The sequence below is a fragment of the Pipistrellus kuhlii genome, unplaced genomic scaffold, assembly GCF_014108245.1.
Source record: "Pipistrellus kuhlii isolate mPipKuh1 unplaced genomic scaffold, mPipKuh1.p scaffold_m20_p_17, whole genome shotgun sequence".
NCBI lineage: Eukaryota > Metazoa > Chordata > Mammalia > Chiroptera > Vespertilionidae > Pipistrellus > Pipistrellus kuhlii.
The window spans coordinates 2,451,095-2,468,332 of NW_023425482.1; the positions used below are offsets into that span (position 1 = coordinate 2,451,095).

General features: G+C 51.3%; 1 protein-coding gene across 1 annotated transcript in view; it reads right to left on the reverse strand.

The window, feature by feature from the left end:
- The window catches only part of GPI (glucose-6-phosphate isomerase), a 28,510-nt gene that overhangs the window by 10,862 nt on the left and 410 nt on the right, over positions 1 to 17,238 (reverse strand). Inside the window, exons 2-9 of the mRNA XM_036441174.2 lie at positions 16,389 to 16,479; positions 15,832 to 15,900; positions 14,365 to 14,484; positions 6,817 to 6,900; positions 6,539 to 6,685; positions 5,497 to 5,568; positions 5,018 to 5,062; positions 3,805 to 3,858 (exon numbers count right to left, since the gene is read on the reverse strand). Of these exons, the coding sequence (XP_036297067.1) occupies positions 3,805 to 3,858; positions 5,018 to 5,062; positions 5,497 to 5,568; positions 6,539 to 6,685; positions 6,817 to 6,900; positions 14,365 to 14,484; positions 15,832 to 15,900; positions 16,389 to 16,479 (682 nt within the window). The remainder of the gene's footprint in view (positions 1 to 3,804; positions 3,859 to 5,017; positions 5,063 to 5,496; positions 5,569 to 6,538; positions 6,686 to 6,816; positions 6,901 to 14,364; positions 14,485 to 15,831; positions 15,901 to 16,388; positions 16,480 to 17,238) is intronic.

A 17,238-nucleotide genomic window follows, 5' to 3' on the forward strand; every position in this document is an offset into this window, starting at 1 on the left:
GCTCCTTCCACTGTACCTAGCTCCTCAGCCATACCTGGCGACCTTTGCTTGAGTTTGGCACCTCAAACCACACCTAGGAGGACAGTTCTACCTACCTGTGCTTGACCCTGGGTCTTCAGACAGCACCTGGCAGGTCAGTTCTGCCTGCCTGTTCTTGACCTAGGCTCCTCCACAACTGGTAGACCAGCTCTACTTATCTGTATATGACCATGGCTCCTTATACTGTACCTAATGGGCTCTGCCTACCTGTGCTCGATCCTGGGTCCTCAGACTCACCTGGTGGGCCAGCTCTGCCTACCTGTGCTTGACTTTGGGTGTTCAGACCACATCTGGTGAGCTGATTCTACCTACCTGTATGTGACCCTGGTTCCTTATATTGTACTTAGTGGGCATTTCTGCCAACCTATGCTTAACCCTGGCTCCTCAGACCTCACCTAGTTATCCAGCTCTACCTACCTGCAAATAACATTGGCTTTTTTTTAAAAAAAAAATTGATTTCAGAGAGGAAGGGAGAGGGAGAGATAGAAACTCCAATGATGAGAGAGAATCATCGATTGGCTACCTCCTGGACAATTCCCTCTCCCTCTGGGAATCAAGATCACAAGCAGGGCATATGCCCCAACTGGGAATGGAACTGTGATCTTCTGGTTTATAGGTCAACACTCAACCACTGAGCCACACCATCTGGGCAGATACTGGCCCTTTATACTGCATGCAGTGGGTCAGCTCTGCCTACCTGCACATGATCCTGGCTCCTCATACTGTACTTGGTGGGCCAGCTCTGCCTACCTTGCTTGACTTTGGCTCCTTGGACCACACTGGGTGGGAAAGTTCTACCTACCTGTGCTTGACCCTCCATCCTCAGACTGAACCTGGAAGGCCAGCTCTTCCTACGGATGACTGTGGCTACTTACATTGCAGTTTGTGGCCCAGCTCTACCTACCTGTACTTGGCCCTGGGTCCCAGAACACACCCGATAGGCCAGCTTTGCTTAACCCTGTGTCCTTGGACCTGCCCACCTGTGTTTGACACTTGCTCCTCCGACCTCACCCGGTGGGATAGTGCTGCCTACGAGCTTGCTCCTGGCTGCTAGGACTGCACCTGGTGGGCTTTCTTTGCCTATCTGTACCTCATCTTACCTGCTTACACCTCATGGAATGCATTCAGTTCTGTGACTTTTTAGATTTCACTGGCCAGACCCAGTTTATTAACTTGATCTGATCTTGGCCCCAACAAACCCTGACAAACCCTGTTCTACCCACCTGTGCCTAAAACACACTGACAGAGCCAAGGATACAAGCCTGTGCCAGCTGCAGATTCCACAGACCTTACCTGAGAAACTCAATTCCATATACATGTACCTCAACCTCACATGAAACCTCTACAAGCTAGGTAGAGATGCAGTTTACCTGCCAAACTTGACCTTACCTGGGAGATTGTACCTATCCCAGCACTTCAGATCTCACCCGAGAGAGCCTGCTCTATCCACCTGTTTTCACTTCATATTCTCAGAGGTGATCTAAGACAGTGGTCGGCAAACTCATTAGTCAACAGAGCCAAATATCAACAGTACAACAACTGAAATTTTTTAAGAGCCAAATATTTTATTTTATTTTATTTTTTTTTACAGAGAGGAAGAGAGAGGGAGAATTAGAAACAGCTATGAGAGAGAATCATCAATCAGCTGCCTCTTGCACACCCCCTACTGGGGATGTGCCTGCAACCAAGGTACATGCCCTTGACCGGAATTGAACCCGGGACCCTTCAGTCCACAGGCTGATGCTCTATCCATTGAGCCAAACCGGTTTCGGCGAGAGCCAAATTTTTTAAACTTGAAATTCTTCAAAACAGACTTGCCCAGGCTGTGGTGTTTTGTGGAAGAGCCACACTCAAAGGGCCAAAGAGCCACATGTGGCTTGCGAGTGGCAGTTCGCCGACCATGGATCTAAGAGACGCAGTTTTCTAAATGAGCCTAATCCTGGCTCCTCAGACCTCTCCTAGAAATCTGCTCTATCTACTTGTGGCTTTAAAGTGAAACAGAACTTTAGCCATGGCTTTACAGGCCAACCTACCTCTGCTTGCCTTAATTTCACAGATACTACCTGAAATACTCAATTCTACCTACCTGTGCTTGACCTCAGCTCCTCAGATGTAGAATAAGAACCAGGGTCTGACCTTAGCAGCTCAGAACTTACCTGTTCAAGACCCAGAAGTACTAACCTGTGTATCTCACTTCAACTCCTCAGACTTCACTTGACACATGAAGATGCCCCATGACCGACCTCAACAGATCGGGCCTCAATTTACATACCTCTGCCCGACTGGACTCGTCCAACCTTACCTCAGAGCCAATGCAATATCCCTATGTCTGTCCTGACTCCTCAGCCTCACCTGAGACACCCTAACTCCCGAAACTTCACCTGTCCCTGTTCTTGGCTCCTCAGATGCCAACGACTCAATTCAGCAACATATACTTTTAGTGAACAGGCAGGTCCCTCCTCCAGCTACTGTGGTATGTGGTGTTTGGCCTGGCCAGGAGGCCTCTGCTGTGCCTGGCTACCTAGGCCTCACTACGCAGCCCTAGACCCATGTTCCTGTGCCCAAGTATCATTCCTAGGCCTTACCTGGGAGACACAGGCCTCTCCCTACGCCATATCCCAGCTCGTCTCTGCATGCTGGGCATGTACGGGCACTGAACACCCAGACTAGGACACAACCTGGCTAGCAGGAGCACATGTCCCTGACCACCGCTCGCTCAGGCTCCAGACCCTGGGAGGAGGTGAAAGGTGTCTCCCCTCCCTGAGCAGGCATGCAGCATTTGTTAGAGCTGCAGTCGCTCTTGACTGATTCCTCATCCGAGCCACTGGATGTAGAAAATTATTTGAGTGATTTCTCAGTTCTCCCAAGGATGGCACATAATTAGTCCCATTCTAGAAAGACATTAAATCATTGCACACAATAGATGCCTTAGAGCTTAATTCTCTCCCAGACTCCAAGCTTTCAAAGGTTACTTTTGTGAATGCTGTCACCATGCAAATAGTCTAAAGGCCTGGAAACAGCCACAGGGATCAAGCCCTCTTCGGTGAGCCTGCCATGGTTATGCCCCCCGCACTCACAGCACCCACAGCGCACCCTGCACAGTAGCCCTGCACCCCAAGCCTTCCCTGCATTCCACAGCCGGAGCACTTCTCACACCACTGCTGCTCTCGGCAAGCTGCAAGGAGAGTTCCTGCTCATTGCATGGCACCAGCGGTGGCTCTAGCAGGGATGAGTCCATGTGACCACATGTCTGCAGAGTGGCCTGCAGCTCTGCCACTCCGTCAAATTTTGCTCTGCAAGCTGCCTAGCAAGGCCCTTCCAGGCCCCAGGCCTGGTGCCTCCTCTTTGCTGCCCTCCAGTTGCTCCTGCATACTGGTCACACCCCCTGCCTCTCCCTGCCCCTTGGCCTTTTCAGATTGCGGCAGTAGTTCAGGAGAAAGGTCACCACCTAGAATAACTCAGCCTCAGCTTTGTAGGGGCGGCTCCCATTACGCCTCAGTGGGTGCTGCTGGCAGGCACCCAGGGGAGTGTCACCCTAGCTTTGAAAGCTTGGCTCTCCCTCGGTGGAAGTGGAGCCCTCATCCTGACTGGGCTGCTCCTGCCCCACATGCCTCTCTGGGGGCCTCTTGGCTTTTCTCAAAGCCAGGCATGCAGCGGGTAATCAATAAACGTGGACCTGACCCCATACGACCCTGATCTACGGCTCAACCGTCATGACTTAGAGAAGGACACATAGTTAAGCCGCAAGGAAGTGCCTTTACTTACATCCCAGAACTCGAACATGTTTTGAGGGTCAATTCCAAACTCCTTCACCTTGGTCTACAAACAGCAAAGGGAGAGGGAAAGAAGCATGGATTAGCTGGACAAGAACAGGAGCTCCAGAGTATAAGGAATCGTGCGGTCCGAGCACCCCACCTTCCGCAGAGCCCCAGATGGGCAGGGCTGGAACAGCCTGGGTCCAGGACAGGGACCACGAGCTGCCCACTCCCAGAGCTGGACGCCAGGCCAGCTCGAATCCGGCACGCAGTGGCTGGCACCTGTGAAGCCTTCCTGCTGAGGGGGTTGCACCCCAGTACGAGGACCTGACCCACGTGCTGCCTTTCATCCCCCGAACATCTGGGAAACTTAACCTGGTGCTGGAACCCGAGCCCGGCAGGGGCTCCCTCTAGGCCAGGCACCTGCTCAGCCCTTTCGAAATCTGGGATGGCGACTCTGCCCTAGGAAGCCTTCAGGGACGATCCATCTGACTCCGGGCTTCCTGGACAGCAGGAGCACCCAATGTCTCTGACTACCACTGCTCAGGCTCTGCCGGACGGTGGTGCTGTGGTCAGCCAGCCTAAAGAGGGCCGCCTGTCTCCCTCAATGGGCAGGTCAGCAGTGGAGGCAGGAAGAGATGGGAGGGGCGGGATGGAGCAGTCAGGAACCTGGGTGTGGTTCCAACTCCTCGCAGCCCAGCATAAGGCCCACCACCACACAGCAAGTGCTCACAAGGTTTGCCATGGCTGTTATTCCCACAGCCCCACCCTGCTCCGCTGGCTCACTCCCACCCTACCTTGCACAACCTCCAGCCAGGCAGGCATTCTAATCCCGGCAATGACTGGGCAAAAAGTCACATCTTTACGTAAGAACGGGGATGCAACCACAGCTCCATTTAGGAAGAGGCTGGTGGGAGGGTAGCAAAGACAAGGGAGGTCGTGTGCATGGAGCGTTCTGGATTATCAGGCGGGCCTTGGAAATGCGTGGGCCTGACATGATCTCACTGGTGCAAAGCCCTCGGAGCTGCAGAGACTTGGGAGAATGCAGAAAAAACAAGGGGGGTTTGTAGCTCCCTTCCCTCTTAGGCACCTAACCCTCCTATCCCATCAGCTAGGCCGAGGTCCCCGAACCTGTGACCTTGGCATGTATTCTGAAAGGCCATGTCCTTGTGTGGTGTGGTTCCTCCCTGGGAGGTAGTCTGGGGACCCACGTGGGCACTTACCGTATTAGTAGACAGGGCAACGAAGTGCTTCGCAACTGAAGAAGGCTACAAGAGACAGAGCCACGTTACACTGAACCCATCCCAGGGGGCCACCCACGGGAGGGGACACTCCCATCTCTAGAGAAACCAAGGTCCTTGGTTCTGAGGCTGTTGGAGGAGCCCCACCTCAAGGTCAAAGGCCAAGAGGACAGAGAGGTTGGCTGGCCCATCCTGCCTTATCAGCATACAGGGCCCAGGAATGCTCTCCTTATAAAGTGGGTGTCTCCAGGGGAGGAGAGGATCCCACAGAGCGAGGGGCCTTAAAGAAAGGGCCCTCAGCCAATTACAGCAGGTTTTGCCAATTAACCAGGAAAGTCAGGCAAGCTGAGGGCTATAGAAATAGGGCTACAGGGCTAGGCTGAGCCCCTCAGGTGGTTGGGCATCCCCCCTCCCCCAGCCTTCCTGGCCCACACACTGCCCACCGCCCACCCAGCACTCACATCCTTGGACGTCTGGAGAAGCCACTCCTTTGCCGTCTCTGCGTTCGTGATGGTCTCTTGGGTGGTAAAGGTCTGAAACCAGAGAGCACAGCAGTCTGAGCAGCAGAGGCCATGTGGGTGCCCGGCTGTCACAGGAGCAGCGCAGGACTCCACAGACCCCCCCTCCCCCCCCACAGGTCCACAAAGCCACGGTGAGCAGCTGCGATGGGCTGAAAGGGGCCTGGAAGTAGCAGCGACATCCTGTGAGTCCAAAACTTCACAACGAGAAGGAACAGTGACAGAGGGGAACTCTACTAAGAGCCACAACCCATCCCACTTCCTCTGATCCCTGCCACAGGTCAAGGGCAGAGCATCTTCCAGGAGAAGAGCTGTGGCCACGCCTGGACGTTCCTTCAGCCCAGGCTAAGCTATATCGCAGAATTCAGATGGGATTTTTAAAAAAATATATTTTATTGATTTTTAACAGAGAGGAAGGGAGAGAGATAGAGAGCTAGAAACGTCGATGAGAGAGAAACATCGGCCAGCTGCCTCTTGCACACCCCCTACCGGGGATGTGCCCACAACCAATGTACATGCCCTTTACCGGAATCGAACCTGGAATCTTTCAGTCCGCAGACCAACACTCTACCGCTGAGCCAAACCGGCTTCGGCTCAGATGGGATTTTTAACATTTTTATGTGCATTAACGTGAGTAAATAGGGCACAAATGACAACAAACAAAATGCTTACATCATCTGAGCATGGCTCTGGGATCAGAAAGGAGCAGACACTAGGGACAGGTCACTAAGGATGAGAACAGTCCCAGGCTGAGCACAGATCCCATAAAGCAGCTGGGTTTGGCCTGAAGACCAAGATTCAAACTGATGAGTCCAGGCTTTCATCAGGCAAACAGTGAATGCCCCCCAGACAAGGAACAGTCTGAGGGCAGCTGTGCTGACTGGATCCACAACACAGAGTCCACTCAGAAGTGGTGGGGAGGGTCCCATGCCCTGCCCCCACCCCACCCCACATAGGGGAGCCAGGCTGGGGTTGAGGCCCGTACCTTGGAAGCGATGATGAACAGGGAGGACTCCGGGTTCAGGTGGGCCAAAGTTTTGGCAATGTGGGTCCCATCGATGTTGGAGACAAACCAGACCCGGGGGCCTCCCGAAGCGTATGGCTTGAGGGCTTCAGTCACCATGAGGGGTCCCTGTGGGGAGGCAGGGCATCAGAAAACGAGATTCCAGGGGGAAGAGGTAGGGACAGCCAGGTCCCATCATTGGAAAAACCAAGGCCCTGGATGGGACCCGTCACCCCATCCCAAGGCCGTCCTCGCCTTACCAGGTCAGAGCCACCGATGCCGATGTTAATGACGTCTGTGATGGGCTTGCCTGAGTACCCCTTCCAGTCACCACTTCGGACACGCTGGTATAGAGTGAGAGATGTGATTAGCCCAAAACCCCAAGGATAAGCTGCTGCTCAGACATATCATTACTGCTTCTTCCTTATGCCTCAGTCCTAACTTTCAGGCACTCATGGGGGCCTACTGAGAGGCAGATGCCTGCTACACTCATCACCGACTATTTCATCGTTAGCAAAGTGGGATACATCCTCACCTCACAGTAATATCGTCAGGATTTGTAAAACAAGGGTGAACTCTCAGCAGAACCCAACATATCAGAGACTGAGAGATGGGAAATGCCAAACACTAACACTGGTCTGTGCCAGAAAAAGAACATCAAACACACAGCCAACCTCCACATGGACCTCAAATGATCCTTCCTCCTGGTATTCACGCCTGAGCACAGTCCCTGAGCTGAACAGGGCTGAGCTGTGCACCCTGTAGGGTGCTACGGGCAGGATGGAGCATGACTTCAGAAGCTGGGTTGTGAAAGGATTAGTCTTGTATGACTCACTTCTGGCGGAACCATTTACTAAGTCGGAGAACACACAAAAGATCACGTGAAGAAACCCATGTGGCAAGGAACTGAGGTGTTCTTCCAACAGCCAGGGCCCAGTCACCATCCATGAATGGGAACCGCTGGAGAAGAAGATCCTCCAGAACCCGCCAAACGTTCAGGTGAGTACAGCCCTGGCAAACACCTTGACCACAACCTCAAGAGACCCCCCAAACCAGTTACCCCAGTCTGTAATTTCTGATCCATGGAAACTATGTGAGATAAACATATACTGCTGTGTAAAGTCGAATTTGGGTGTAATTCGTTATCTATATATATAAAACACGAATATGCAAATACGAACAGAACAACCAACTGGTTGCTATGATGTGTGCTGACTACGAGGGGGCACGTGCAGAACTTGGTGGGCGTAAGCAGCAGGCGGCAGAGTGCGGAACATGGCGGGCATTGGCTGTGGCGGGATTGTGGAGCAGGTGAGTGAGGTTGCCAGACCAAGGAGGGGCACCGTTGCTGTCATCAGAGTGAGCCTCTGATGGCTACTGAAAATTCTTTGCTCCCACATGCTGCAGTCCCACTGGGTGCTCACACCTGCTGCTGGCGTTGGCCCCGCTAGCACCCACTGCTGGTCCCAGTCGCCACTCAGGGTTTCTCTACCTCCCCCTGCTCCTGAGGGAGGACTGAGGCCGGCAGCTGCGCCTCTCACACCCACAATCTGCCACGGCCCCACCTGCCTCCACTGCCAGCACCAGCCCTGCTTGCACCTGCAGCCAGTCCTGGAGCTGTTGGCGCCGTCCCAATCGCTTGGTGCCATCAGTGGGTGCAAGCAGCGGCTGCTGGCCCTGATCGCCCCTGAGGGCTTCTCCACCTCCCCCTGCTCCTGAGGGACTGTGAGAGGGCGTAGGCTAAAGTAACCCCCGAGTGTATGAATTTCATGCGCTGGGCCTCTAGTATAATGATAAATAAATAATGCCAGATTTTGGCACCAAAAAGTATTGCCATAACAAAACCCCAAAATTTGTGAGCAAAAGCTAAAAGAATCAATTAACGAAAGCCTAAAAAATACTAGGAAAGAGTGTCAGCAGAAGTTTGATAGTCCTAGAAGAGGCTGCTAATGTGGATTTGAAGAGATAGGAGGAAAACATTGGAAATCGGAGGAAAAACAATCCTTGTTATGTAGTGACAGAACATTTAACACTGCTGCTGCATTAACAGGGAAAGTAAAAGACATACCTACATATGATCTGGATGATCCAGCTACAGAGCTTTTCACTATGTTACAGGAACTGCCTGGATTTTCGGTGTTTATTGTAAAATATTAGAGAAATACGCTAACAGAGAAATTTTTAACAAAAAGAAGCTGGGAAATGGAGTGTTAGAAAATCACAGCCTCTCAAGGAAGCAAGTGATGCTAAAATTAGGAGATGGTTCTTTGCCCCAGCCTGTGTGGCTCAGCTGGTTGGGTGTTGTTCAAGGCACCAAAAGGCTCCTGGTTTGATTCCTGGTCAGGGCACATGTTCAGGTTGCACAGGGGGTGTGCAGGAGGCAGTTGATCCATGTTTCTCTCTCATTTCCTCTCTCTCTAAAACTCAATTAAAAAAGAGAGAGAGAGAGAAAGAAAGCTCCTTGGCAAAGAGCAAATGCAGAGCACTGTCAAAAAGCATAGTATAAAGACAAAGCTGAGAATGCAGCTGTAAAACCCTTTTAGATCTCAGAAAAAGCCCAGGTGGTACCACAGAGAACCTTCTGGTGAGATAAAGCTTTAAGAAGCTCAAAGTTAGCCGAAACCAGTTTGGCTCAGTGGATAGAGCATCGGTCTGTGGACTGAAAGGTCCCAGGTTCGATTCCAGTCAAGGGCATGTACATTAGTTGCGGGCACATCTCCAGTGTGGGGGATGCAGGAGGCAGCTTGTCGATGTTTCTCTCTTGTTGATGTTTCTAACTCTCTATCCTTCTCCCTTCCTCTCTGTAAAAAATCAATACAAAAATATATAAAAAAAAAAAAAAAAAAAGAGAAGCCCAAGGTTATTATCTCTATGGTCTCAGAAGCAATGGTAAGAAAAAGTTACCTTGAAGCCATTTGTGGATATAACTTTTGTCTAACGGAATGAACCCCCCAATAAGCTTTAGAGGAGAAACTCAAAGTTTGTTGTTTGTTTGCTTGTTTAAATATATTTTATTGATTTTTTTACAGAGGAAGGGAGAGGGATAGAGAGTTAGAAACATCGGTCAGTTGCCTCTTACACACCCTTTACTGGGGATGTACCCACAACCAAGGTACATGCCCTTTTCCGGAATCAAACATAGGACCCTTTAGTTCGCAGGCCGACGCTCTATCCACTAAGCCAACCTGGTGAGGGCAGAACCTTAAAGTTTTTTTTCTTTTTTTATAAGAAATATTTTTATTGATTTCAGAGAGAGGAAGGTAGAGGCAGAGAGAGTTAGAAACATCAATGGGAGACAGAATTATCAATGGGCTGCCTCCTGCACGCCCTCCACTGGGGTTGGAGCCTGAAACCTGGGCATGTCCCATGACCAATGGAACTGTGTCTTCCTGGTTCATGGGCAACACTGAACCTCTGAGCCACACTGGCCAGACAACATAGAATTTTTAAGATAACTGAATTGGCAGAAGCACCGCCAGTTTAGACTAAAAGGGACAGAGACGGTACAACGGGAGAAGTCTTTGGATACCCACATTTCTACAGGAGTAGGCAGCTGACAAAACGATGCATTTGCAAGTATCTTTCATATAAAAGGAACGGATGAAGCCAAAACCAAAAACCCTAAGGAATGATTCCCAAACTCTAAGTGCTAACCAAGTACCGTATTTTCCAGCGTATAAGACGACCCCCTAATTTTACAGTTAAAACATAGGTTTAGGCCTATATTCGCTGTATAAGACTACCCCCCACTTCTGAGGCAACACCAGTTCTTTTTTTAATAGACAGCCTCTCTGACTCTGGCCAATCTGAGCAGGCTTTTTACTAGAACACAGTGTAGCTTTGGGTACAGAACATGTACACTGTGTTCTAATAAAAAGCCATGTACACTATGTTCCAGTAAAAAGCCTGGTCAGATTGGCCAGAGTCAGAGAGGCGGTCTATTAAAAAAAGAACTGGTGTTGCCTCGGAAGTGGGGGGTAGTTTTATACTGCGAGTATAGGCCTAAACCTATGTTTTAACTGTAAAATTAGGGGTTGTCTTATACACCGGAAAATACGGTAACTGCCAAAATGTGTCTTGCTGAATTACTTTGGACCAATGGCTCCTGTGTGCCTCCCATTTCCCTCTCCTTTTGAAAGGAATTAGCCTATCAGATAGCCTATGCTTATTTCACCTTTTTATGTGGGGTGTTCGAGGGGGTAAATAATGTGTCTCTTTAATTCACATGTCTTCAAATCTAAAGGAACTGTATTTAAGTTGTATTAAAAGAAAAGAAGTCCTGGCCAGTTTGGCTCCATGGGTAGAGCATCAGTCTGTGAACCAAAGGGTCCGGTCAGGGGCACGTACCTTGGTTGCAGGCTCCTCTCTGGCCCCGGCCCTGGTCACAGCGTATGCAGGAGGCACCCAATCAATGTGTTTCTCTCACATCAGTGTTTCTCTCTCTCTTTCCCTCTCTCTTCCATGCTCTCTAAAATCAATGGAAATATATCCTTGGGTGAGAATTAAAAAAATAAAAGAAAGAAATGCGGACATTACTATTCTTGTACCTAATTTAGATGATGAGGTTCTTGACTTCTAGCTGATACAGTGATGGAATATCACCCAGGAGAAGTGACGGGATATTTTGCATGTGGAGGAACATGATGGATGACTGGAAGCCAGAGGGCAGAGTATGGCAGCCAGCATCCAAGATGGTTCCCAATGATTCTTGCCTCCTGGCATTGCATTCATGTTCTTACAGGCCCCTCCCACTCTGGTCAGAGCTAGCCTGTAAAATCAATAGGGTTCCAGAGACATCAAAGAATAATTTCTGATGCTAGCTCATGAAAGACCTTGAGGCGCTCTGGGTCATTCGCTCTGGGGAAAAGCAGCTGCCTTGTCCTAGGACAATCCAATAGTGTGTGGAGAGGTCCGCCTGATGAGGAACTGCAAGGCTCCCAAAAGCCAGCACTAACGGTGAGGGAGCCACTGGAAAGCAGATCCTGCAGCCCCCATCAAGCCTGCAAATGAGCGTAACCTTAACTACAAGCTCTGAGAGGTGAGGTAGAACCAGCTAGCAGAGATGCTGCAAATTCCTGATCCACAGAGATGTTGGTTGTTGTTTTAGCTGCGAAATCCTGGAGTAATTTCAAGATCCTGCAACTCTTATTTTTGTTTTAAATAATAAAGCAATCAACCTATAAAAATTTTATATCAATATAAAAAAGGAAATAAGTTGCACATTTTCTCAATCTCACTATTAAAGTTTTGTTATAATAAAGCGCCTCATAGGAGAAATGTATTTATCTTTAATATAAGTACACACACTCTTTATTTGACCAGATGGTATTTTACGACACATGCCAATTCTGTAACTTTCTTTAAAATCATAGTATATCCTAAACAGCACGGCAGGTCAATGCAACCACAGCTCCCTACTTCCTCATGTGCTTCCTAATTGCTACAGTGCATGAACATACACTGGCTCTACTGACCTGTGCCCTCTGATAAATTAGCTCTTTTCCATCACAATCAAGATCATGGCATCCTCATCCTGTATCCGTGAACTTTCTGTTTGTTTTGTTAATCCTCATCCAAGGATATATTTTCCCATTGATTTAAAAACAAACAAACATTTTATTAACTTTTTACAGAGAGGAAGGGAGAGAGATAGCTAGGAACGTCAACGAGAGAGAAACATCAACCAGCTGCCTCCTACCCCCCCTCCCCCCCACCTGCTGGCTGCTGGCTGCTCTCTCTATCCCACTGGCTGCTCCCTCTGTCTCACTGGCTGCTCCTTCTGTCCCACTGGCTGCTCCCTCTGCACTGCTGGCTGTTCCCTCTGTCTCATTGGCTGCTCTCTCTGTCCCACTGGCTGCTCCCTCTGTCCCACTGGCTGCTCCCTCTGTCCCACTGGCTGCCTGCTCTGCCCCACTGGCTACCTCCTCTGCCCCACTGGCTGCTCCCTCTGCCCCACTGGCTGCCTCCTCTGCCCCACTGGCTGCTCCCTCTGCCCCTCTAGCTGCTCCCTCTGTACTGCTGGCTGTGCCCGCAACCAAGGTACATGCCCCTGACCGGAATCGAACCTGGGACCCCTCAGTCCACAGACCAAAGCTCCACCGCTGAGCCAAACTGGTTTCAGTGAGCCAAACAGGTTTCGGCCCATTGATTTTTAAAAAATATATATTTTATTGACTTTTTACAGAGAGGAAGAGCGAGGAATAGAGAGTTAGAAACATCGTTGAGAGAGAATCATCAATCAGCTGCCTCTTGAGCACCCCCTACTGGGGATGTGCCCGCAACCAAGGTACATGCCCTTGACCGGAATCGAACCTGGGACCTTTCAGTCTGCAGACCGACGCTCTACCGCTGAGCCAAACCGGTTTCAGCCCCATTGATTTTTATAGGAAGTGGAAGGGAGGAAGAAAAAGGGAGAGAGAAACATCAATTGGTTGCCTCCCAAACCTGCTCTGACTGGGGCCGGGGACTGAACCTGCAACCCAGGTACATGCCCTTGACTGGGAATCGAACCTGTGACCCTTCAGTTCATGGGCTTGCACTCTAACCACTTAGTAACACCAGCAGGGGCCTGGGGAACTTTTAAGAGCATAGCCATGGGGAGTGTTCCTCACCACGGGATTGCTGCCACTCAGCAGCTTTTCTACACTATAAACACCCCATCTGAGTGTCTGAGTCAGGTTCTCCAGCAGCCAGCGGTGTGGGACACTCCACACACGGCTTGTCTGAGCACACAAGCATTGATCAGACAGAGCACTAGGCTTTTCCTGGCATGTCAGCTCTGGCACTCACAAAAGATGGCTGGAAATCTTCTCCCTCATACCCAGAGCCACCACACATATCAACCACTGTTAAGGAATATTCTGGAAACCAGATTCCTATCAGGACCCCAAGCCTTCCTCACCCTGGGAAGTACTATTCATTCGGCTGCCAGGCCCTAGGATTGATGCCCAGATCACCTCCTGCCATTTCAGGTCTGAAAATGGCTCTCAGCCGAAGCAACCAGACTTTGACCAGCCAGCCGAGGGCCAGAACAAGCTGACCAGAACGCAGATTATCACTCCCAGAGCACACGTCACGCACATGCACACACCCACACACACAAACAAGCCCACAGACATCATCCTTGGACTCCAGGCTTGAGGACGTCTGCCACCCATTGCAGGATCACCTCTTGGCAGGACACGGAGGCAACGGTGTTGATGTGGCAAAACCTCTAGCTGGTGTCTGAGACTCCACCCCTACGGCCCCACCCAGGAAGTTATTACAATAACACTGACACAGGGGCACCTCTGACATAGTTCTAAGTACAAATAAGCTGCAGAAGAGTAGGTAAAAATGAGCCTGTGTGTACACATGGGCATGCGTGTATTTCAAAGGGGAGATGGCATCTGTATGTGTGTACGCATAGGAAGCCTTTGGGGGTGTAATCAAAGCAAGTCTTTTACCTGGTTCTAGGCCAGGTGATGAGGGCATATGACTAAACATAGATTAGAAAAGTCCCTTCCCCACTCTCCATCCCTCACTTCTCCTCTCAGACCTCGGCCACTGGCCAGTTTGTCCATGAGCCCACAGGTGTCTGTAGTTCAGGAAGGAAGCTGCCCACTGAGCCCGTGATGGGTTCCCTCAGAACTGGGTCCCCAAGGGCCAGCAATCACACAGATATTCCCCCCGCCACCCCACCCCTCTCCTTAGGCTGCTGTGAGGGACTGAGTCCTCTCCGAAGGGAATTGTGGCCCAGAAGGGCTCCCAAATTCCCAAATGCATGCACACCTCCAGCTAAAGGCAAGTGCAGCCCAGCAGCTGCTTACCTGGCTGAAAGACTTCATCTTCTCCAGGACCCTGTTCACCTCCGGCATCACATCCTTGCCATCCACCAGGACGGGTGTGTTTGACCGGTTCCGCAGGGCCACGTGCAGCACTGCCCGATTCTGGGGACAAGAGTCAGAGTGAGAAGAACCCACCCCAGGGCAGCCCCCTTCCAGCTGGGCGCGTGCAGTGCGGCCTGGACGAGGTAGATGGACAAGCAGGCCCCAAGGCCTGTCAGTGCTGTGGTCTCACATGGAGAATCCACTGTGTGCTTGTGGAAATTGGGGCTGCCCCGGTTTAGGGGGTAAGGCAAAGCATGTGCTGTTTGCTCCCTTATGCGGTGCAGATGACCATGAGGGGACGGAGACTGGAACAAGCCTAGGAAAAGCCCCAAGGGCCCTTAGGTATTCGGAGTGTGAAAAGCCAAGGAAAAAGGAACACAGTGAGCAAAGGCAGAGTGGTGGCAGCACAGGTCAGAGACAAGCAATGCTTCAGAGGACTAGGGCTCACTCATTAAGCCTAAAGTCATCTCATCTTCCTGGTCAGAGGACATGGTGTTTGCTGGCATCTTTTGAAAAGTGCCCCCAGCCTCTTGAAGGTAAAGCAAAGCAGGCAACTCAAGCTTCCCTCACCAAGCAGCCCTATCACAAATTGGGACTCTTAGCCTGTGACAGGTGCCAGGCAGCTGGCCTTGTCCTGCAAGAGCAAGTCTCATCAAGCTGAAGCCAGTAGAAGAGTCCCTGAAGGAAACAGAGCTAAAGATGCCAGGTGGGCAGGGAAGAGATGGTCATGCTACCCTGCCCGACCCCCCTCCTGCCCCAGTTCAACAGGTAAATGCACCCCTCCTTGAATGCAACCTCTCTCAGTCTAGCCCAGCAGTGCAAGACAGGTTGTATTTGAATCCTGACTCTACCTCGTACAGATATGACTCTTGGATAAGTAACCTGACCTCTGAGCCTCGGATTCCTCCTGTGTAAAAGGAGGATAATAATCTTGAGGCCAGGCCTCTGAGTGCTCTGTGATTATTATGCCTCCAGGCTTCCACAGCAATTCAGGAGCTGGGCCCCCAGAGCCTGCCTTCTTCTTGATTCCTACCACTGAGGAGGTTTATTTTTTGACATAAGAGGTGTTTTGTTTTTGTTTTCCCCCCCCGCATTAATAAAACTTGGAGCAAATCTATGTCAAAGTTCTCCAAGTACGCCCTGAGAAGCCCTCTCCTCACAGGTTTGAAATGTGCTCTCCCTAGGCAGACACTGGGAGCCATTCCCTGCTTACCAAGTCCAGACCAGCAGTCTAGGGGAAGACAACCCCAAGGCCAGGCAATGTGCTAAAGGAAACAGGCCTCAGGACACTCGTTAAGCAAAAGTATTGCCTAACTGGAGGGGTGAAGACACAGAGGCCAACGGTTATGAGAAGGAAGGAAGAGGCCCTGGAGGACCTGAGAAGTCTGATGCCACCAGGATGCTCACCTCAGTGAAATTGATCTTCTCACCATTGAACATGTTCTCCCGGGCGGCCTCCACACCCCTGGACTTGGCCTGCAAGAGAAGAACCGAGGCTGGGAACCACCCCCATTAGCCACCAGGAGTCCACGCTCCAAGCACAGGCTTGGTGCAGCCCCAGGTGGGGTTGGCAGACGCTGCAGCCTGGCACCCTCTCCCACTGCCTGGTAAGAAGAGTCAGTTCAGAACCTGAGTTCATCTTATTGCTGAGATGATGTGGCCTGCAAAACCTAAAATAGTTGCTCTTTGGCTCTTGAGAGAAAAAGTTTGCTGACCTTTGGATTAGATAATTTTGCAGCCATTAAAACACTTAAGAACCATTATTAAACAAATAGGAAGTATATTAGAATGAAAATAATAGAGCCTGAGTTCAGGCCAGGAGCTCAGAGCCCTGCATTGGCACAGTCACTGAGGTCCACAGAGAAAAGGAAGTAAAGATGCCCAAGCACATGAGGGCTCCCAGGAGCCCAGCTTGCCCACCACACTGTGGGTTACAGGTCAAGCCTCCCTAATAAGAACATTACCAGGTCCAACAGCATCTTCATCACATCCTCTGTCACCAGGTTCTTGGAATAATCCACCAGAATACGCCCATGGTTGGTATCGAGGTTCAAGCTGCAGAAAGATGGCAGAGGCCGTTGACCACACCCATGTACCCCCAGCCTGCTCCCTAATCAGAACTGCTTCCAGAAAAAAAAAATCCTCTTTGTGCCATACCCCAACCAGGCCTCAGCTGCCTGCCCACCAGGCTGAGCTGCAGCCGCGCGCAGTGAGAAGGGCCTCTGAACAGAATGCATGTCTCTGGGTGAGGAGCCATTCCTCTGCTAAAACTGAGCTGGGGGATGGGAGACACAGAGCGAGGTTCACTGTCCCTCCCTGAACTCCCACTCTGCACCTCAGCTTACTCAGGGAGGACCCAGATGGCAGGGCTGGCACAGGGGCCTTCCAGCCCGAGCCACAGACAACCCCTCCCAACACACCTGCACCAGGGCACGGTCAGCCCCATTCCCATCCCCATTCCCCCAAGATGTCCTCTAACGGACTCCTTTCTATTTCCTGGTCCTTCACAAGTCTCCAGGCCTGGCCTCTTCCGCGGGAATCACGTCCCCACACCTCCACCCTTCCACCAGACTGCCCGCAATCCCCCCGCCTGCCCCACCCAGACCGAGGCCCGCAGAGGGTCCCACGCCAGCAGCGGGAGCGGATGGAAGCAGGCAGCCCTTCCCCGCCGGCGGCGTCAGCCACGGTCGCTCCCCATAACAGCGAGGAGTCCCTTTGCAACCCGCGGGGCTGCGCGGCGGGGACGAGGGGTGACGGGCATGTCCCCGCGGCGGGGAGCCGCGGAGGGGACCCCTTCCCAGGGCTAAGCTGCCC